At 40.3% G+C, this 24,000-nt stretch overlaps 2 protein-coding genes across 3 annotated transcripts in view; one reads left to right on the top strand and one right to left on the bottom strand.

Annotated features, from left to right (window-relative positions):
- PSMD1 (proteasome 26S subunit, non-ATPase 1) overlaps positions 1 to 24,000 on the bottom strand; it is a 139,198-nt gene that overhangs the window by 52,789 nt on the left and 62,409 nt on the right. The window lies entirely within an intron of this gene.
- On the top strand, positions 737 to 16,415 carry HTR2B (5-hydroxytryptamine receptor 2B). Of its 2 annotated transcripts, XM_073626516.1 has the most exons (4): positions 737 to 1,031; positions 2,234 to 2,945; positions 11,424 to 11,624; positions 14,752 to 16,415. In XM_073626516.1, the coding sequence occupies exons 2-4, from the start codon at positions 2,615 to 2,617 to the stop codon at positions 15,648 to 15,650; spliced, it is 1,431 nt and encodes a 476-aa protein (XP_073482617.1). In that variant the 5' UTR covers positions 737 to 1,031; positions 2,234 to 2,614; the 3' UTR covers positions 15,651 to 16,415. The 2 variants fall into 2 exon arrangements, with proteins under 2 accessions (XP_073482617.1, XP_073482618.1); XM_073626517.1 differs by lacking the exon at positions 11,424 to 11,624.

Below are 24,000 nucleotides of genomic sequence, written 5' to 3' on the forward strand. Positions count from 1 at the left end.
AGTCAGTTCCCTATCTATTGGATAAAGCATGAACAGGGATATGTCCAGAACAAGAATTACATTTTGATGGGGATTACAAAGTTCACCAAGGGGTTAATGTGTGGGAAGTGCCTGTGCAGCTCCAAAAGAGAAAAGTTGATTCTCATTGGAGAGGTATATGCGCTGCCTGTTCTGTGTATAAAATAACTGCACGTGAAATTCTCCAGGCTCTGTTTGGCTGTGCAGACACAGCCAGATTCATATGGTTGAGAGGTGCCGATCCCAGTAATATTATAATCCCTACTCCGTCTTAATAACTCCTAGGAACTGACCATCAGTGTACATTAACCAGTACAGAGATAACGGGCAAACTGCTACTTCTTAAACCGAAATCAAATTCCTATACTGCGAGCCAACAATCGAGAATATTCTATGGATATAAATATATATATATATATATATTTTTTATATAAACAGACGAAGATGGAGAGGGTTGGTAAAGCTACAGAAACTTGAGAGCAGAAAATGAAAAAAAAAGTATTTGTAAAAATGGCACAAGCATGTGTGTTTTTAATTAGCTGAATGGGTGCTGTAATAATCTTCTCTCTAGCTAGAATTTCATGTGGCAAATATCTCCCTCCTCTTGTTGTGTTGAGGTTGGGGGTCTGTTGTCTAACTGGTAGTGAAGCCCCCAAGGATGCAGCTGGATTGGGTGGGAGGGACTACAGGGAAAGAAAGAAGAAGGGGGGGGGGGGTTTAAGAAGAAATCAAGAGAAGCCTGGCTTCTGGCTGACCTCCAGCTCTCAACCTCCACTAGATTCTCTTGAGGAGACCGAGTGAATCAATTCAGGAGTACATACACTAGACGCACGCCGGCGTTAACAAAAGGTCGACCATGAGTCCCTGGGGGCACATACATGTGCAATCAACCCTCTGCATAGAAGAAAAGTGACATGTGACTACTCAAACTTTGAGAAGAGGGAGCAAACAAAAAAGCATGAGAAGAAACTAACAATCACACCACAGAAAGTTCTCACAGCTGTACAGTTCTGGTGAGTATGAAATCAGACATGTGCTTAGAGTACTAGCTGTACAAAACTGACAGCAACCCCTCCAGTATATAGAGGACAGATAACTTGTATTTTCACACATACATGTATGTTACGAAGTTAACTAAAATGTACAGAATGTGCTAGGACAAGTGATCTTTTAAAAATAAGGAAAGCCAATTACACTTGCCCAATCACCCCTTATATCCATGTCTCCATTTCATTGTTTAGCAGCACTCCTCACAATAATGGATTAGGGAAATGGAACAAATATGTAGCCAAAAACATAACTGCATGCATAGGTTTGGCGTTCGGAATCCTCTGGACAACAGATCGATATCTTTGCACTGTCTGTGCAATATAAGTAGTGAGCTCAGAACAAAGACTATGCAGAGCTTAATTAACCAGAAAGGAAACTTAAAAAAAAAAAAAAAAAAACACAAAACATGTCAACTTCCAAGAGGAGCCTAGATTTAGTAGCCCCAGAAAATCTACCATACATTTGTACGTACTGTCATCTAAAATTTAAATTGAAAAGAAAATTGTTAAAATGCAGATTGTATCTTTACATGTAACAATCATGTTAGAACGTCGTATAAGGTATTCTGTAGTCCTTCAGATAGGCTAATTAAAAAGAGCTGAGTGAAGATAAAACTTCAATTATCCAATCATTTAAAAAGCTATTTTTTCTACTTCCTCTGTACATGAATGAATATTTTTTTGTTCCTTAAAATTCTTTATTGAATTTAAAAGATGTAAATAAAAAAACAAAGCCTATTGGGCATACCCAGGCTTAAATAAAACACTATACAATCTAACACTTAAACACTATACAATCAAACAAATGTACATGAATGAGTTTTTTTTTTTAAAAAACAGCCTCAAGGTGTAAGATATGTATGGATGGAGCAGCTCAGTCACAAAGCAACCTTGAAAATTGTACCCTGCCACAAAAATTCAGTTAAAGCTTTAAGCAAGGATAGGTTACCCGCAGATAATATCCATTCTGAAAAGGGGGGAGGGGGGATAAGTCAGACAGCTATATCGGCAAGCTTGATCAAAACAGATGGGTTTAAATAAAGCAAATCCCTCTTCTGCCTCATTACTAGGACAGAGCATGGTATTTAAGAGATATTAAAAACAAAGTACCATGGGTATTTTAAATATTAACGAGATAAACTAACATTTTTTTCTGTCTTGTCTAGATGGACTCAAGAAGGAAATACAAATTTGGACACAGATTAGACCATCTTGGCAACATCTCTGGCAAAGGAAGGGTTAAAGAAACACCTCCCACAAACAAAATAAAGTCAGTCTTTCTGTGGAACATGAAAGGATACTGAAGGCTGGGGATTAAAGGACCCAAGTGGAATATCAACCAATGGATAGCTGTAAAGAGGGTTTTTAACAAAAATCTCATATACTCACTTTAATATCTTTAAGGGTTCTGGGGTCTCATACTCAACCAAGGCTTAACACAGATGTCAGGAACAGTATGGTTATTTTTGGAATATAAAAATTGGTGGATACAATTTATGGAAGCATGGCAATGACATAGCTTGCCTAGATGAAATGGTAGAAGAGACATGGAAGAAGCTGTTTTGACATATCACCATTTATCTGGAGGACCTCCCGACTTTTCTCTCTGGCACAAAATGCCAGAACTTAACTTTTCTAACAATGGTAGTTTCCTAAACAGCACCGGGCCAGGGACAGAATCAACAAAGTGCTGGCTGGCACTTCTGACACTTATGGTTATTATCCCTACAATAGGTGGCAACATCCTTGTAATCTTGGCAATATCACTGGAGAAGAAATTACAAAACGCCACTAACTACTTTCTTATGTCACTGGCTGTGGCAGATCTGCTGGTTGGGATATTTGTGATGCCTATTGCACTTCTCACCATTATGTTCAGTAAGTACCCTATAATTATGCTACTTACATCTAGCAAAATAAGGCTGCTGCTATGGGTCAAGATACAAAATAATGTCCTGATTTCAAGATTTCGTTTATGCTTTAGACTAGAGAGAACACAAATTGTGGGAAAAATGATCAATTGCTTCAGCTCACCCTTAACCACTATCACTGATATATCTTTCCAAGTTGGTCATAATGGAGTTTGTACATCCTTGTTACAGGCAAATAAACAGCACAATTAATGGTATGATAAAAAAACAAAGCAACCCAGGTAATGGAAATAACTGAACAGTTAGAAAGTAATCAGTGAACACAAATGTACACTCACTCTAGCCATCATAACCCAGTCTCAGATGTTGAAAACTATTAAAGTGTACATAGTATAAAGCGCACCACAAGGAGAGGTATAGGACTCTTAAAGGATTCCCAAAGCCAATGTTTTGGGTCACCACATGGCTCGGTTAGAACATTAATTCTAATAGGGAATTGCATCATTTTGAAACACCTGAACAATGGCAATCAATTATTTCAGAACAACACTGATACGATAGAAAAAAAAAAAGATGAGCAAAAAAGATTCATGGTAGAATACAAGAAAAATATTCAATAGACAACGCTGCAGCATAAAAACACCTACGTAAAGAAGAACACCACTGTTCCTGTAGCGACCGACCTCGAAGGTGTTTAGTAAACTTAATTTTTGGAGGCGATGTCCCCAAAATTCAATGTAAAAAAAAAAAAAATGTTCACAGTAAGAAAAAAAATAACATTTTCAGATAATTTTACGTAGATTTTTTTTACAAATAAAATACATTAATGCTTGAAGTACTTCAGGCAATTACTGACTCTGAAATAGGTCATCTTAAAAGGAAACAAAATTATAATTTGTACAGAATTATACATTTTTTTATCAAAATGTGCTAAAGACTAAAGAAGCAGTGACCACTGCTCATGATAAAACATTTAGCAATCCCTGGTGTCTTAAAATAAATGTTCACAGCCAACTTATACAATGCTGAAGTCTACTCAAGACTTCAAAAGTGCTTAAAAAAAAAAAGTGCTGCAATATCAGACTTTATTTATACTATTCCACTATAAATCTTCATGTGCCGTGTGGGTAAGGACAGAACTGAGAAAATAGTATAGCACTCCATATACAAATCTCATGCGAGTTTATATACACATGCCGAGAACAAGGTGCTGGAACTCTGTAGCCCCTTTTGCCACTGCATACTGCTGTGCACACTTATTCCACGGTATTTAGGATCTGAAATTAACAAAATGTGCTAATGCTTTACACAAAGCCACAATTTAAATGGGAAGAGAGCATCTGTGAGCTTACGTCTTTAAAATAAATCCAAAATGGTTAGAGGAAAATATAAAAATCTGTGTGGTAAAATGGTTATTCCCAAAGATAAAAGTAATCCAGATGATGTATTATCCAATACAATGAAAAATATTTATGTTCCTATATGGGATGTTTTCATTCTCAGTAAAAGTCCTGCTCGCCCTCAATGATAAAGCTGTGCACAGCTTAGGAAAATGCACAAAGGAAGCATCCCTCATTCTAAGATGGAAAAATTGCAGCTACAATTAAAGAGAACCCACGAACAAACTACTGTTATTCTATCAGGCATATCTTAAATCAATAGAAGTGTCATTAGCTCAATGCTATAAAAAGCACAAGTGCCAGGTTTGTTATCCTCAACATTTTATTCCTCTGCAGCTTAGGTTTCTAAGGCAAGAGTTGCCTCCTACCTCCTATTATTTATGGAGGCTTTGTGAAGGCTCTTATACTATATGCCAACTCTATTTCAAATTGTTCAGGCCCTGCAGCTTATTCTGTCTCCATTATATTATGCACATAATTTAGAGCCAAACAAACAGAAAATAAAAAAAATCTAAATATTACCAGAGGGGAGAAACAGTCTATAAACCATACATTAAACAGTCTACAAATAAATTGGAACAGTGGGTAAAAGAGAACATAGGACTGTAAGGGCTATACCCTAAAGCATGGCTACACATTAGGTTCTCAGAGGAAACCTAGGCTTAGAGAAACCCCGGAGGTTGCCATTGCTGATTTTTTGCTGAAAAAAGTCTGGTTGTCATGCTGATCTTTGACGTCATTTGCTGCACAAGTGACCCAGGTCAGTAGCAGAAAATGCAATGAAAATCAGAGGATTGGTAATACTCTGAGGCAACTGGCATTTTTAGAAGGACATCAGCAATGGCAGCCTCGAGGCCTCTTTCACAGCCACTGCAGTTAAAGGGCCGGTCAGGGCACCTGTTATTCTAACAGTATATCTACAAATGTCCTGGTTTATAGAGCAGACGCCTGTGATTGTGTCATCATTAGACAGTGAAGATCAAAAGGCAAAATGCACAGATCCACTGGCCTTTTGATTGATGTTAACAACTTTAAGTGAGGAACTTAGAAAGGAAGGAAGATAGAGGTGCTCTTCTTGGAACCCCAGTAGTAGACACTGGTGCGGTCCATGCTTTAAGTACAGTTAGGTCATCAGCTGTTAGCACCAATAGTACACAGTGTTACTGGTACCCAATACAAAAATAGGTGACGATTACAGGTTGGACAATGGAGGCATGCAAAGAGCTACATTTTTTTTATATATAGAAAGTTGTTTTCTAATATATCTATATAGATATCTATATATCTATATATATCTATATCTATCACACACCATATGGATAGTGTATGGATATCTAAAAGCGAAAACTGGCACCCAATACAACCATAAGAGATGACAGGATAGAACAATTTAAAAGGCATGCGAAGAGCTACATATTTTTTTTTATATATACACTGTGTGCACAATTATTAGGCAAGTTGTAGTTTTGAGGATCAACTTCATTATCGAACAACTACAGTGCTCTCGGCCAATCCGAAATATTAATAAACCTCAAACCTGAATATTTAAAAAAAGTAAAAATGTGAGGTTTTGGCTTTCTTAGGAAAATATCTATGTGTGCACAATTATTACGCAACTAAATGAAAAACAAAAATGTTCCCATGTCACTTGTTTATTTTCATCTGTTAAAGTGAGAATAATAAACACACAAATCAAAATTTACAAATAAAAACATTTCTGACATTACAAAAATTAAATAAAAAAAAAAAAAAAAAATCAGTGACCAATATAGCCATACTTCTTTTCAATAACAGTCATAAGACTTCCATTCATGGAGAACTGTGGACTAACAACTTTTTGTGCAGCAGCAACCACAGCCTCCCAGATACTGTTCAGAGAGGTGTACGGTTTTTCTTCACCATAAATCTCCCATGTAGGAAGGGCCCACGAGTTCCCAATAAGATTTAGGTCAGGTAAGGAAGGGGGCCATGTCATTCTTTCATCTTTGAGGCCTTTACTGGCCAGCCACACAGGGGAGCGCTTCAATGCATGCGCTGGAGCACTGTTCTGCATAAATATCATGGACTTCTTGAAAGGTAGACTTTTTCCTGTACCACTGCTTGAAGAAAGGGTCTTCTAAAAACTGCAGTAGGTTTGGGAGTTGATTTTGAGTCAGTCTTCAACCCAAAAAGGTCTAACTAGCACATCTTTATTAGCACCGGCCCATACCAGTGCCCCACCTCCACATTGCTAGCGTCTGAGTCGATGTGGAGCTTTGTGCCATTACTAAGGATGAGCTCCGGCGTGTTTGCATGCTGCACATGCCGAGCCCGCCAGGAAGTCGGTACGGCGCAGCGCTAATCACAAGCAGTGAGACATTTCCCAATGCGTGGCTGCAGAGATCGGGAAATGTCTCACTGCCTGTGATTAGCGCTGCGCCGTGCCGACTTCCTGGCGGGCTCGGCATGTGCAGCATGCGAACACGCCGGAGCTCATCCTTAGCCATTACTGATCCAGCCACAGGCCCATCCATCTGGTCCATCGAGAGTCACTCCCATCTCATCAGTCCATAAAACCTTTGAAAGATCTGCCCTCAGATACTTCTTGGCCTAGTCTTGACTTTCAACTTATATGTCTTGTTCAGTGGTGGTTGGGTTTCAGCCTACCATGCCATGTCTCTGAGCACTGAACACCTTGTACTTCTGGGCATTCCAGGTAGGTTGCAGTTCTGGAATATGACAGCACTGAAGGATAATGGGTTCCTGGTAGCCTCACATTTGATTTTTCTCAAATCTTTGGCAGTTAATTTGCGTCTTTTTCTCAACACGTTTGTGACCCTGTTGACTATTTGCAACAAAATGTTTGATGGTTCTGTGATCACGCCCCAATATCTTAGCAAATTCAAGAGTGCTGAATCCCTCTGAAAGACTTTCAAATTTTTGACTTTTCAGAGTCAATTAAATCTCTTTTTTGGCCCAATTTGCCTGAGAAGAAGCTGTCTAATTATGCACACCTTGATATAGAGTGTTGATCTCCTTAGGCCATACCCTCCCTTATTACACAAATACACATTACCTTATATGCTTAAATCCAATAAGCATTCAAGTTTATACAGATTGAAGTTGGACAATATGCATAGAAATGATGATTTGGTCAAAATACTCAGTTGCCTAATAATTTTTTTGTGTGTGTGTGTGTGTGTGTGTGTGTGTGTGTAGGTAGGCAGACAGACAGACAGATCTATCTCTACATCTATCTATCTACACACACACACACATAAAATTAGTGTACTTTCGATATATATTTACATTTATAATTTATAGATGTTTACATTTATATGTATAGTTTATTTATTTATATCTAAAACAAAAAATCTGGCTAGAAAATTGTTTAGACGGGGACAAATTGTGCGGGATACAAATCAAACTATATATAGGAAAAAAGTATCACATATAGTGTTTTTTACTATATAAAAGGAAAAAGTTTCCCTTTTTGCTTTCTGTTACAATTTTTTATTTGGCCTGTGGGCCTTGTATTTGACACGTGGTATAAAAAGTCTGTTTGTATAGTAACTGCTTGTTTACCATGTAATTTCTTCACGTTTTAAAAAGTGTATAAATTCTAACATTACAAACATCACTGGTGGAATTACCAAGTAAAAATAAAAAGATAAAATAAACAAATACAGAAATAAAATATGCAGCCACCACAACTAATGATTGGTAAACTGCATTATATTTCATATCGGTTCTTGGGTTCAGATACACTTTAACCACTTAAGGACCGGGCCTATTTTCTAGACTCGGTGTTTACAAGTTAAAATCTTTTTTTTTTTTTTTGCTAGAAAATTACTTAGAACCCCCAAACACCTTAAAGCAGAGATATGCAATTAGCGGACCTCCAGCTGTTTCAAAATTACACGTCCCATCATGCCTCTGCGTGTCATGCTTGTGGCTGTCAGATTCTTGCTATGCATTATGGGACTTGTAGTTCTGCAACAGCTGGAGGTCCGCTAATTGCATATCCCTACACTAGAGAATAAAATGGCGGTCGTTAAAATACTTTGTACCACCGTATTTGCGCAGCGGTCTTACAAGCGCACTTTTTTTTGGAAAAAATACTGTTTTATTTTTTAATTAAAAAAAGGTGTAACAGTAAAACAGTAAAGTAACAGTAAAGTTAGCCCAATTTTTTTTTTATATTGTGAAAGATAATGTTATGCTGAGTAAATTGATACTCAACATGTCAAAATTGCGCCTGCTCGTGGAATGGCGACAAACCTTTACCCTTAAAAATCTCCATATGCGACGTTTAAAAATTTCTACAGGTTACCCGTTTTGAGTTACAGAGGAGTTCTAGGGCTAGAATTATTTCTCTCACTCTAACGATCGCGGCGATACCTCACATGTGTGGTTTGAACACTGTTTTCATATGCGGGCGCTACTCACGTATGCGTTCGCTTCTACGCGCGAGCTTGTTGGGACAGGGCGCTTTAAAATGTATTTTTTCGTATTTATTTTAATATTTTTTTTTTTATTTCGACACTAGCTTTTTAAAAAGTAAAAATCCCTTGTAATAGAAAAAAGTATGACAGGACCTCTTAAATATGAGATCTAATGCAATTTAAAAAAATAAATAAAAATGTCTCCTTTAAGAGCATTGGGTGGAAGTGACGTTTGACGTCGCTTCTGCCCTCCAATTTTATGGAGCCGAGCGGGGGCCATCTAGGCAGTGAGGGGAGTGGACACGATAGTCTCTGGTAAGCAGTGGAGACGTCCACCTCTCCTGCCACCGATAAAAGTGATCTTGCAGTGAATCTGCTGCAAAGACCACCTTTATCCTAAAGAGAAATGCACGCCGTTCCCGAAAATCCTGGGGTTATGGCAGCTAGCTGCTGCCATAACAACGGTATTTAGCGACAAAGTACCGACGTACAGGTACGGCGATTAGCGTGAAGTGGTTAAGCATGCCAGTTACTATTGAGCGGCATTTTTAGTAAGAAAATAAATGGCAAGAATTTTTCCATCTGAGTTATGTAATCTTCAAACTCTCCGACTTGTCATCAAGTACATTTTTCATCGCCATATACAAATTATGTATGATTTTTATTATTCTTTCTAGGGCCCAGTTTGAGGCGTTTCATCTGGATGGATATACTGTATCAGTTTTAGTGGCTGCACCAATGTAACTTGAGAATTCCATTTTTACACTTCTAGGGCAGCCCATAGACGAGTCCGTTTTTTTTTTCCATTCAACTAGCAGGTTGGACAAAAAAAAAAAAACTCTCTCAATTTCTCCATTTACACACAATGTGGCTGGGGGAATCCTTCCCACTGAGCTTTTGTATTCTGGACAGCAGGGAGACTTTCCTGCCATCAGCATACACTGATCAGCTTTGTAGGCTATAGCCTGCAGTGCTGATTGAGGGGGAAAATCAGACAGGGCAGCTGTATAGACTTCAATCTGTAGATGAACTGCTGTACAACCACAGTGGCCATACATGGATTGAAATTAGGCCAGCCCCTGCTGAACTGGCAGAATGTTGATCCAGTCCTTTTTTTTTTTTTAAGACAGACATATTAAAGCGGAGTTCCACCTAAAAATGGAACTTCCGCTTTAAGGTGAGGTGACCCCCTGACATGCCACATTTGGCATGTAATTTTTTTTTGGGGGGGGGAACCCTCTTTTTAGAGGTTTCCAGCTCCCACTTCCTCCCGGGGCACTGGAAGTTCACCTCTCTCCCTCTTGGCAATCTGGGACACGTCACAGGTTCCAGATGATTGCCCGGCCAGTCACAGCGCGCAGCTGGGCGCCCACAGTGACAATGGCAACGCCGCAGACAGGAGGAGGAGACGAGCGAGGCTTCATTCCCCCGCATCGCTGGACACTGGGACAGGTAAGTGTCCGATTATTAAAACTCAGCAGCTGTAGCATTTGTAGCTGCTGACTTTTAAGATTTTTTTCTTTATATGGAACTCTGCTTTAAAGTCTGACTTTTCTGTACGTCTTTGAACAATACCTAATCAGCTAATAGCTAATCATTGTAAATGTTGCATTCCACAGGCACATCACTATAGGCAAGAATTCAATAAAGGGAATAAAAGTAAATATATGTGAGAAACCTTAAAGTTGCAATTTTGTTCCTAGTGCTGCATACAAAACTCATAGGGTTGTGAGGTTTAATCTAAGTTTGACAGTAATATAATTGCTGGAACCAATATGCAGCCCAGTGATCAAAGTCTAGCAACTTGAGGCTTCACGCAGAAGTTATGTTAATGAAAACAAAACCTTTAAATCTGTGGAAAAAAAAAACACAACAGAACTAGACCGCCCCAATATGCTTACAGCAAAATATAACTGTAGTAGCAATGGTGGGAGATTTAAAGGCAATGAGTCATATCTCTAGACTACCAGCTATAGCTGAGATTAGTGTCTATTAACCAGTTACTGACCAATCTTCTCATGTACAGATGGTGTAAAATGTGAATTTCAGTTTAGTGAAATCTATCAAGTTTTACTAAACGCCTTAAAAAAACATTATGATAAAGCTGAACTCTAGCCAGATCTGCAAGGGGTGCATATACCCAAATCTGACCTGGCAATCACCCTAATGCAGCCCCTGCATAGCAAGGTTGGAGTGTGTGAAAAGAAGCAACACAGGGAGCCAATCAGTTTATGTGTGGACAAGAAGGATGCTGATAGGAGGAGAGAACAAAGTGACAGACAAGCTCATCACAGTTTTGGTTCTCCTTTTACTGTCCAGTCACAGGCTGGAGTGGGTCCAGAAGTGGATTGAACGATGCTGGCCATCAGATTGAAGACATCTAGCAGTAGGGGGAAAAAAAATGCAGTGGGATGGGGGGAGAATCTCTGGATTGAAGGTGAATATTGCAGCAAAAGCTGGTTTTATATTTTGAATGAAGTATTTTTTTTTATTTGATGATCTTTGGCTGGAGTTTCGCTTTAACTGTAATGTTAAACTGCCTTTTATACAGGCAAGTACTTAGACCTTATATATATTTTATTTTTACTTAGTCACCAGCAAGGAATTTATTATACGGATTAGTGTCTTTTGACAAAAATGTCTGTTATCTGTCTATTTCAGAACCTGTCTGGCCTCTACCGCAGTGCCTGTGTGCCATTTGGCTATTTTTAGATGTCCTGTTTTCCACAGCATCAATTATACACCTTTGCGCCATATCTTTGGACCGGTACATTGCCATCAAAAAACCTATCCAAGCCAGTCAATACAACACCAGAGCAAAAACGCTTATAAAAATTGCAGTGGTGTGGTTGATATCAGCATGTAAGTAGAACTAATGTCTCAGTCTTCTTACTGCTTTAATGAAGTAAAATACACAAGAAACTGGTATTTTCAATTACTCTATGCTATGACAGGTTATAGAACCTCCGTCCGTCCTTCCATCTGTCTGTGCCTAGGCATCTAAAATTGCTTAGCAACAGCAAAGGCCTATCAATTTGCAGATCATGCAAGAGATTTCCCTTCACTTCCTGTCACAGCGACTCAGCAGGAAGTAAGATGAGATCTATTTAAAGCAAAGAACTATCTCCTCTTAGTGTCACAAAAAGGTTCCTCCATTTATCTCCCGTTTCTGTGACAGCTAAAACATTTTGAATTTCCCACGACATTCTGTGTTGGAGAGGATGATCACAAGGACCAGTACAGCTGCTGTATTGGGCATCAGGCTTTTTTTTTCTCTACAGCCAGTAAACTCCCCAGCATGTTATCCTGTATGTCCATGGCACACAGACATCGTGGCAGGGACGTTTTCAGGCTGGAAAAAAAACCCAGAACTACTTACTGCATTTGAAGAGTTTTTTAGCTGTAAAAACATTCTAAAACTGAAAAACATGGCGATCAAGCGTTTATATGCGTTTTGAGCCTCAAGCTTTTGTGGGAGTAGTTTTGCTACAAAACGCAAATGTGGCAAAACCCTAAAAAAGCGCTAATGCAAAACAAATGCATTCTACAGCGAACGCTACTGGCATTTTTATAACCTCCAATGTGCATGAGGCCTTAAGGAAAAAAAATAAACCAAATAACATTGTGTAATTTACTGGAAATGTGCAGTATCTGTATAAAAACTAAGCACGCCAACATACGCGTTTCATGCAATTCAACTGCAACCTTTAGGTACCTACATAATACTACTGAGCTGTATGAGAAACTTGTATTTTTACCAACAGTTTAGTGAATGCAAAACTGCAGTTGATTTTAGCATACAAAAAAAACCAAAAAACATTTAGGCCACTTTCACATTGACGTACCAATCAGGTGTGTCTATCAGTCAGTTTTTTAGGCGGACCTGAGCAGACCATCCATTGCCCTTCATGGAGCAGCAGATGTTAACGGACTTGTCCGTTGACACCTGACGACATTTGATCCCATTCGGTAAAAATCGGACAGATGGAGGATCTGTTCCCCATCTGTCTGGCGGATCAGATGAGTCGTATGTTAGACAGGCGGTCCGATTTAGGCCCCTTTCACACTTGTGTGACTTGTCCTGCAACTTGGGACTGCAAAGTCGCATGACAAGCCGTACCCCTTGATCTTCAATGAGTACCATTCATATCTGTGCAACTTTAAGTTGCACTGACTTCAAACTAGTCTCTGTACTACTTTGGTCCGACTTTGATGCGAGTTGAGGTCCATAGACCTCAAGTATACACAGGCATACCCTGAGATCGCGTAAAAATCTTAGCTGTGAAATTGCAGCAAAATTGCAGGACTTTGAAGTTGCGGTAGTGTGAAAGGGGCCTAAACCCGGCTATCCATAGAGGAAAGTGGGCTGTGTCCGCTCTGCTTATGCAGAACGGACACAGCCCACTTTCTTCTATGGATAGCCGGGTTTAGGCCCCTTTCACACTACCGCAACTTCAAAGTCCTGCAATTTTGCTGCAATTTCACAATTCCACTGTTCAGTGGGGATCAGTGGAGTGATCCCCCACTGAGTCGGTGGATCTGCAGATGGAGTCCATCCATGTGAAAGAGCCCTATTTTCTATTAGGCCTCATTCACACGAGGTGGACTCCGTTTCCACGGAGCCCGCCTCGGTCCGCCAGCTCAGCAGATCATCAGTCCGTTGATCTCCGCTTAGCCGGCGGATGACAGGTCCCTCTCTGCTCACTGAGAGGGGAGGGGCTTGTCAGGCCCCGCTGCTACCTATGGAGGGATCAGATGAAAACGAACAGCATGTCCGTTTTTGTCAGATCTCACCCGATCCGATAGCGACGGATCTGGACGTAGGGCCATCCGTCTGCTTTTAGCGGATCGGACGGGGTCAGATGTCAGCGGACATGTCTCCGCTGATATCCGTCGCTCCATAGCCTAACATGGAGCACCCGTTCAGGTCCGCCGTCAAAACTGACAGGCGGACCTGAACGGTCCGATCGTGTGAAAGGGGCCTTACACTGTTGTTTTGAATGTATCTCCTAAACAAAATGTACTAAAAAGCTACCCTTAAAAGCAAACATTTAGAGAAAACCTATCATGGGAAAAGTACAGGGGCTGCCATTGCTGGCCTGCTTTGAATAATACTTATCCATAAGTGTTATTCAGTAACATGTATGTTTTAATAAATAAAGCTTTCAATCCCCCTGTGCTTTAGCAAGAGACCTGGCTTAAGTTACTACTACTCAATCTACCCTACAGGCATAAAACAGAGCTTGCTTTATTTGTAAACAGCTTTTTGCACGGACCAGTTTAAAAAAAAAAAAAAAAAAGATCATAAAAAGGTAACAATACCAGGAGTTAGATAATGTGAGTTATACACACAGATGAATTATTTGCTACTTTATGAAAAGGTTTTCTATAGTATGCACAACCCGAGGTTATACAAATGTCATACAAGGAACAACCTCCGCTCCTAATCCCAGGCAAGTAGACTAACTGGCAACAGCCTCTGCTAGTTAGAGAAGCTATGACAACCTGCTGATCCTCTCTGAATCCTGCAGCTGTGGAGGTGCCCTGCATAACTGGGACATCCTGAAAAACTATACTCATGCTTCCCTACAGAACGGGATCAGAAACACTTTCCTTTAATTTATTCTGGCCTGAAATAGCTTACAGTGCGTAATGATCAGATTACTTGGGTCTTGCATGATAAAGCTTTGGTAATCAGTAAGCGGCAGCTGTACGGCAGAACAGGAAATCAAATTTTCAGAAAGATGCAACTAACTGGCAACAAAACCATGTGTTTTACGGTTATAATGTTGCAGTTGTTGTGATACACAATTCACTGCTGAAGGAAAAAGAAAAAAAACCCACACAAAAAAGAAACCAATATCTTGTAGGCTTGAATACATAAAAACATGAATGTGCATGATATAAGGCGAAATGATCCCCTTTGGTGCAGCACTTAAAGATGATTAAAGTTTACTTGAAAAGTAAAATGATCTTTGTTTTCTTTCAGGCATTGCTGTGCCTATCCCAATCAAAGGTCTCCTTAACCCTGACACCATCTTCAACTCAAACACCACATGTCTTGTTCGGACTGAGCACTTCAAGTACTTCATTATTTATGGATCAATGGCAGCATTTTTTATCCCATTTGCAATTATGGTAGTAATTTACTTCCTGACCATTCACTTACTGAGGAAAAAAGCATATCTAATCAAGAACAAACCCCCTCAGCGCCTAACCTGGTCCACAGTGTCCACGGTCTTTCAGAGAGATATTACTCCCGGTTCTTCACCTGAGAAAGTTGCTATGTTAGATGGTCCAAGACGTGACCGGCCATTGCATATCAACAGTGATGAATTTCCCATACGAAGGCTATCCAGTGTGGGTAAGAAGTCCATGCAGACCATTACAAATGAACAAAGAGCTTCTAAGGTCTTGGGCATAGTCTTTTTCTTGTTTGTTTTTATGTGGTGTCCTTTTTTCATTACCAATGTGGCCTCAGTCCTCTGTGACCCAAATGACTGTGACCCCGATGTTATCAAGATGCTAATGGAAATATTTGTCTGGGTTGGGTATATTTCTTCCGGGGTCAACCCATTAGTTTACACTCTATTTAACAAGACTTTCAGAGATGCCTTTGGGCGCTACATCACATGTAATTTCCGGGGTATGCACTCAGTAAAAATCCTACGGAACTGCTCTAGTCGGATATCATTCCGGAACTCTGTGGCTGAAAATTCAAAGCTCATCATGAAACATGGAATGAAAAATGGGATGAACCCAGTCATGTATCAAAGTCCACTAAGATTACGTAACTCACAGCTTGAGTCCTCTGCCATTTTGCTTGACACCTTATTACTCACTGAAAATGAAGCTGGAAAGACTGAGGAGCAAGTGAGCTATGTGTAAATAAGCCCAATCTGATGTATTTGAGCTGCTCATCATATTCTGAGAGTGCTTCATACATACATTTTTGAAGTAATTTACATGAAAAGCTACTGTGTACATCAGGTCCTCTCTGGTCACCCATTTATAAAATTGCACTGAATGTCTTAGCAATGACTAGCCAAGCATTTATGAAAGCACCTTCGAAAAATGTAATTGAATTAAGCTCACTGAAATATTTTTAAGTGGAATTATTTGGATTCAAATTATACTGAATTCATAAGAGGGTGCATTAAATGGGTTGAGAAATTAATTTTCATAAGTACTCTGGAAAGATACAAAGTCTAAAAAGAGAGAAAGTTTCCTAAAGCAGGCCAGCAATGGCAACAATGTCCAGGATGTAGTGCAAATTACATTAGCTACTACAGTTTTCTCCAAGGGCATACAGCGTTTTCATCTGCAGTATACAACTTCAGATTTTCAAATGTTTTACACTGAAGCAGGGATGGCTGACAAAGTATGGTGGCAAAACAGCTGTAGGGCTGCAAACTGTTCATCTCTGCAACTAGGATTAATATGGATCTATACAGGGTTTATCATCGTATGAACTGTCCATGCAAAGATGCTGGCTTCTCATGTAAATAACAGCAAGTAGAAGATAACAGGGCAGGACATTACACAGTGCACAGGCACTTTATCAGGCCCTGCCTGTTCAATATGTTGTAATTATTATTGTTTGTTTGTAAAAGACTAGCAAGACAATAAACCTATGCTGGTTTTAAATCTAAACTAGTGCCAGTATTCTATAGATCACATTTATAAAGAACTTGGTGAGGCATGCATTTATATATTTCTTGGTTAATTCTGTAGTAGTCACTCTGTTACATCACAGTTTAACCGCACACTCCTTAATTTGTATGGACTAATTTCTATCTGAAAATACAAAATATTAGTGAAGGTTACCTATCCATCGGCCAAACTAGGGCCATAATAATTCTTATGGTGTTATAGGACCCAAATTGATATAAGAATTTGACCAGTGTTTTTACACTGGCAGACTATACAGATCTAGTGAAAACAAAGCACATGCCACACATGCTGGGTCCCTATTGTGTTTTAATAGAATTCACTGAAACATAGGAGAATTACGAATCGATTCCAATCTGCACTCTTTATGTGGTCTCATCGGCAATGACAAAGGAAACTGAAGCAATTATCTTAAGGCATTACCACCACTGTCACAATATGTGGGATTACAACAGGCGTATGCTGCAAAAATACTTAATACACTGGGTTTAGACTATCACATGACACAGTCAGGAGGACCAGGAAAAGACTTTTGGCTTTTGACAGTCAGACCCAGGTCTCCATTGCTAGCTGTACAATGCCTTTTGAATGCATGAAGGATATAAGGCCTCATGCACACAGGACTTTTTGGAAACTCAAACGTTTTGGCCTGACTCTTGTAAAATGGTCTAAAGCGTTTACAAGCTTTTAGGTGCATTTACAAGCGTCAAGAGTTTGGGTGTTAATTCATTTAATTGGCCAGATTAGTATATTTATTCTGGCCACTTAAATGAACACTCAAGCTCTAAACATACATAGTAATTTAGCAGCGTCCAGTGTTTTTTTTTTTTCTGCCAAAACTCTGCTGCTCCTGGACACACCGGCAGTGAGGTTTTTTTTTCCTGCAACTAAAAGGCTCCTGACACAAGTCTATGTGCGCTAGTGCTGCACGATTAATCGCGGAGAATCGCGATTCTCCGCCCGCCACGATCGCAACTCCGGATTTGTGCGATTCTGACGATCGAGCTGAAAAGCACGTGCTGCACTGCTGCACACTGATCAATGCTGTCCCTGTGTTAGAGCGGAGGGGAAGCCGTCGGAGCCAGCGTGCTGACATCACTCAGCAGAAGAATGTGATTGGTCAGTAAGTATGTCAGAGTGACAGTTCCGCCCCCGGTGTTGGTAGGTAGGGGACGTTGCGTGTGACGTCAGCGGGAAACATGGCGGAATGCAGGAGCAGGCCGTACAGCGCGCCCCCCCTCCCCCCGAGACTGGAGCCCTGACCGGCACCGCCCAGATCCCCCGGATGGGGGTCTCTCTGCCTGGGGTGCTCTGCATTCTGTGCCAGGTGTGTCCCACTGGGGCCACAATACACTGGGTGGTGACAGGACAGCAAGATCCAGAAGCAGGTGAGGTGACACCTGACAGAGGGGGGGATACATGACAGAGGAATGACAGAGGAAGAGACGGGGGGGGGGGGACACCTGAGAGAGTGCAAGGGGGACACCATATATAGAGGGGGTGGCATCCTGGGATTGGGGGCACCTGACAGGGAGAGGGAGATCACTAGAGAGAGAGCGGGGAAAAGGGGGACGCCTGAGATAAGTAGAGGTACCTGAATGGATAATAGGGGGATACTTGAGAGGGAAAAGGGGGGGTCACGTAAAAGAAAAGGGGGACACCTAAGAGGAGAGGAGAGGCTCTCAATGAACCTCTCAATCACTCTCTCTCCTAAAGAAAAAATGTTGCGAGAATCGTGAGAGAATCGTGATCTTTTTATCCTAAGTAAAAAAAATCGTGATTCTCATTTTGGCCAGAATCGTGCAGCTCTAATGTGCACATATACACCTAGGATAACACGCAGGGGAGTTTAGAGGCAGGAAGAAAAAACACCAGACACTCCTAGAAGCAGCTGCAAAAATGTCCAGTGTCCATGAGGCCCTATACTTCAAGGTGAAAAAGTGTTTTGAAATTGCAACTAAACTGGGATACATAAACATAATGATATTTTGCAATGCAGAGCATATTCCCTGGAAATCCACTCAGATGACAATATCGGAATACAGACAAAAATGTATGATCCCATGACTGCTGCTAGTCTGTACATAACCCTAGATCCCAAGCAAAAGCACCTGTCTAGCCCAGCCAAATTATGTGCAGAATGTCAGGGGGAGCCGGGAAGGCTCATCTGCTAACTCCTACATCCCCATGCCTTGTAAATGTTTGTTTTATGGCAAAGGAACCAAATAAACAGGCTGATATGACTGGTTAAAACTAGTAAGAGGACTGTTAGGAATACAAGGGGAAACACATTAACACTGAAGCAAAGGAAAGTTGAGATATCACACATGGCACTAATCAGCATCTTTATTGCTTTTCTCAAGTTAATTCAAATAATAAAGGTTAAAACCAAAAGTGGCTGCTACAGTCAACAGCATTTTCAAATCGGCACTGCAACAGGTAAGAAACATTAAGATTTATATTTCCTTGCTCCAGTGTTTTTTTTTTTGTTTTTTAAAGAGCTTAGTAGTTAGTAATCTCCTATACTGTAGGTGACAATTACATTACAATTTGGCCTCATTCACATGGACCCCGTGTGAGGATTTTGCTTTGCCTGCACAGGATGAACAGATGTTCCGTGCATCCGTGTGTAGGCAGTCCCATTCATGTCAATAGGGGCGCAGTGGTTGCACTGACACACCTGCTGCTCCCAATCCAACAACTGTTTGGGTTGCATGTCCCTCAATGCAGACACGCATCTGCACCAATCTCTAACTAGGAGCAGCAGCTGTGTTTGTGCAACTGCTGCATCCAAATTGACATGAATGGGACTGCCTGTACATGGCTGCATGAAACACTTGTGCATCCCGTGCAGCCGAAATATGGCCCTGGCACATAAGCATGCCCGTGTGAGCTAGGCCTTAGAACAGCTTGACTTTTTCATTTGACTATTTGGGCTTGTGTTTGTTATTTATTCATTTTGGTTAAGCGCTCCCAATCAAGTGACGTTTTATGGCTCTGAATGTTCATGTGAATTTCGTGGAGCAGCTTCTAATGCAGTTTTCTTACTAGGGAATGTTTCAGTGCCCCTGGTTTGTTGAATTATATATATATTAAAAACAGTTCTGTATAATACGACCAATAAGTACTCTACTGTAAAGAAAATCTATTTGTAGCTAAAAAGGCGCACATAACTTGCAGTTCAGTAGAACAACCCAATATGTTAGAAAACAGATTTACCTTTTATAAACACAACCATATATTCTACACTGATAAACATGTAAAAGAATTAAAGGGACCAGGAAGTGTGTGACCATTCTGGTCTGGAAGGTCATAGCTGTCCATAGTAGGGGAGACCATAGAACTTGGGTCAGGTACCCATCAATCGCACGCAAGTGAGGGGTAGATCGTGTCCCTTCCATGCCAACTCTCGAAATCTGAAAGGGTGTGAGGTCAGCATTTACCGGAGTTGATCCCCTGTTGCGCGCGCCCCCCCCCAATTGCTCATTGCTGATCACATGCATCCTCCCAATAAAAAAAAAAAATACCTCTCTAGCAATACACACCAAACTGGGCATGTGCAGCCTGACTCCATGGACTCTGTGTTATAAGGAAATTATCAGGGGATAGTGAAAGGAGGGGAGGATCAGAAAAGCCAGGATCAAACAGTCTTTTTACACAATGCGGAGAATAGAATAGATCCCTTAGGTCCCACTGAGTATAACAAGCATGCTTTACTACATAAACAGACTGATTTTACTGGGTTTAGTAACACTTTAATTTATTAAAAACAAAAAAGAAGGGGGGCGCTGAACCCCAGTGATCTTTGATCTCTCATGCGGTTCTGTTGGATTTCCACTTCTCACAGACTACCTACCCCTGCCATAGGCATACTTCCCAATGATCCCAATGAAAACTTGTATATTCTGAAAATGCAGTTTTCTCCCAGATTTCAGCTTCAGTGCTTTCTGATTAAATGCCCTAAAACAAGCATCTAGCCTGTGAAGTTAGAACCCAGAGGCCCTGTTCACACTTGAGCATACTGAAATTGTGGGCAGAAGTGCAACATAACTTGCAATGCACTTGCGGTGCCATTATTTCTTAACGGCACCTCAAACACAGCGCAATTTTGTTGTGATTGTCGTGTGACAAAATGCACAAAAATATGCAATGACAAACGCGCCTGGCTCAGTGCCAAAATTTGGTACATGAGCTTCTTTGGTGCATTTTTTTGGAGTGGCGGGTGTCCCATTCCAAATGACTGGTGCCGCTCCAAAAACGCACCACAAAAATGCTGCAGCGTCACTCAGGTGCAAACGGGGCCTTAACTGCACAACTGTCAAGCAACTAGCTTTTTTTCAAGGCAGTGGTACATGTTACATACATGTTTCTCTCAGCAGGGCAGCACAGATCACGTACACTAGATGCCTGGTTGCTTTAAGAAATTTCTAGTTTGCATACTGGCAGTGCTGCCAGATTCTGAATCTGAGGCTACCTTGTTATTAGGTTGTGTTTAGAGATCAAAACAGACATGTATTTAGAAACCATAGAAAGGTTTCAGCTCACATGGAGATGGTTATTTCAGGTCTGTTACAGAATTCACATACAGTATTTGATCCCCTGCAGATTTTGTTCGTTTGCCGGGTCTATAATTTTATCATAGATGTATTTTTAAAATGATAGAGACAGAACATCAGTCAAGAAACACACAAAAAAGCAAAATGCTATAATTTAAGTTGCAGTATAGTGAGTAATATAAGTATTTGATGCCCAAGCAAAACATGACTTCATACTTGGTTGAGAAACCATTGTTGGCAAGTACAGATGTAACACGTTTCTTGTAGTTTGTGACCAGGTTTGCACACATCTCAGGAGGGATTTTGGTCCACCCTTCTCCTTAAAGTCTCTTGGTAATTCGAAGTTCGAGTTCCCTTCATAAATGTTCGATAGGATCAAGGTCTTATGAGCTAATGCGCTTCTTCTTGAGCCACTCCTTTTTTGTCTTGGTGGTATGTTTTGGGTCATTGTCATGCTGGAAGGCTCATCTTAAGTGTCTGTCTCCGGGAGAAAGGTTCTCATCCAAGATTTTACAATACAATACATGGCCCCATCCATTAGCCCCTCAATGTGGCAAAGTCAGCCCTTAGCAGAGAAACAGCCCCAATGCATCATGTATCTACCTCAATGCTTGACTGTAGGGATGGTGTTCTGAGGTTCATAGTAAGCATATTTCTTCCTCCAAACATTCGAGTTAAAACCAAAAGACCTCAATTTTGGTCTCATCTGACACAGCACTTTCTCCTAATCCTTCTCTGAATCATTTAGATGTTCATTGGCATGACTGTACATGTGTATTCTTGAGGAGGGGGACTCGCCATGTTTCAAGAAAGAAAAATGCCGACTATGACCCGAAGAACACTATCCCTACAGTCAAGCACCGAGGTGGAAACATGATGTTTTGGGGCTGTTCCTCTGCTAAAGGTACAGACCAACTTTGCCGCATTGACGGGTCAATGGACAGGACCATGTATTGTAAAGTCTTGGATGAGATACTTCTTCCCTCAGCCTGAACACTGAAGATGGGTCATGTATGGGTCTCTCAGCATGACAATGACACAAAACATACCGCCAAGGCAGCAAAGGAAGGGCTCAAGAAAAAGTGCTTTATGGTCATGGAATGGCCTAGCCAGTCTCCAGACCTTAAACCTATAGAACATTTTATAGAGGGGGCTGAAACTTCGAGTAGCCAAGTGACAGCCAAGAAACCTTAAGGATTTAGAGAAGATCTGTAAAGAAGAGTTGACCAAAATTCCTCCTGAGATGTGTGCAAACCTGGTCACTAACTACAAAAAACGTCTCACCTTTGTGCTTGCCAACAAATGTTTTACTGCCAAGTACTAAGTCATATTTTGCTTGGTGATCAAATACTTATTTTACTCACTGAACCTCAAATTTATAAACCATTTGTATCGTGTTTTTTCTGCTTAGTTGATATTCTGTTTCTATCATTACACCTATGATAAAACTGATAGACCCTTCATTTCTTTGCAAGTGGGCAAACGTACAAGATCTGCAGGGGATCAAATAATTATTTTCCCCACTGTATCTAAACATTTTGAGTTTTATCTTGCCCCTTTTAGGTAAAGCTGTAAGCTCAGAAAAAAACACCAATAGTTGTTGGTTGGAGAAGATGCAGGCCATTAAAAGATCTGTAAGACACATTTTGAACTGTAATAAAATCACAAAAAAAAAAAAATTTTTTAAGTCATGACTGACCACTCAGGATATAGTTGTATTAGTTTAATATCATAATAGCAAAACACGAAAAGCTTACAGAATATAGCGTAGCTGCTGCAGTAAAATGTATTTTTATTAGCCAGCACACAAATCACATTGGAGGAAGGGGGGGGGGGGGTCTATTGGAGGCATAATAGCCCATCAATGTCACAGCTGGCATTCTCACCAGACTGTGCTTTTTATGGGCTCCATGCTTGTAATGCTTAGTAAATGACGTATTTACGCTAAAATTATGTTTTAATGGTGCTTTATCTCCCAGCTCATCTATCACAAACAATTTCCCAGCCCTTTTTTGGATGCATCGGACATCTTGGAAAGGAATGATGTTTAATTCCCTGGAGCATCACATAGGTACATTTACTTAAGGGACTGATTCATTGCTTTTTCATGTTAGCGGAGATAGAAATGTTCAGGCCTGGATCGTGAGAGAAGAGAGCAAGGACACCTGCACTAATAGTTTACATTGGCTAAATAATGCACCACATACCACCATCTTACTATTGTAAACCATGGCAAGATAAACATCAGGCAGTCATTATAATGAAAAGAAGCTGAAATATAAGCCAAGTGTAACACTTGCGAGCATACATAGTTCACTAAAGGCACCATTTACTTGGCACATGGACACTCAGTTGGATTCACTGTCATGTGAATAAAGCTCGTCACACAACACTGATCAGAATCCAATAAGGAATGCACACACTTTCAGTCCTTTCAGGCTTTGGACACTCCTAATAAAAGCTGGATCAGGGTGATGATTGCATTTTACTAAAATTCTGTTTCCACAGACGCAAATACAACTAGGAGACCCTGTGGCTGGGTGTAGAAAAGTAAATACTGGTATTTTATGTGCTTCGATTTTGTTCTGTATGGCAATTATTTAACCGGTTCCCGACCGGCTCACGCAGATATACTGTGGCACAATGGCTCGCCTGGGTGAAATCCCATATATATACACACACACACATACATACAAAAAAAAAAAAAAAAAAGTATTATATTATATAATTATATATATATATATATATATATATATATATATATATATATATATATATATATATATATATATATATATTTTGTGTGTGTGTACACAGTATCTCACAAAAGTGAGCACGCCCCTCACATTTTTGTAAATATTTTATTATATCTTTTCATGTGACAAAACTGAAGAAATGACACTTTGCTACAATATAAAGTAGTGAGTGTACAGCTTGTATAACAGTGTCAATTTGCTGTCCCCTCAAAATAACATACAGTCATTAATGTCTAAACCGCTGGCAACAAAGGT

This window comes from Aquarana catesbeiana, linkage group LG04 (assembly GCF_042186555.1).
Source record: "Aquarana catesbeiana isolate 2022-GZ linkage group LG04, ASM4218655v1, whole genome shotgun sequence".
In the NCBI taxonomy this organism is placed as follows: Eukaryota; Metazoa; Chordata; class Amphibia; order Anura; family Ranidae; genus Aquarana; species Aquarana catesbeiana.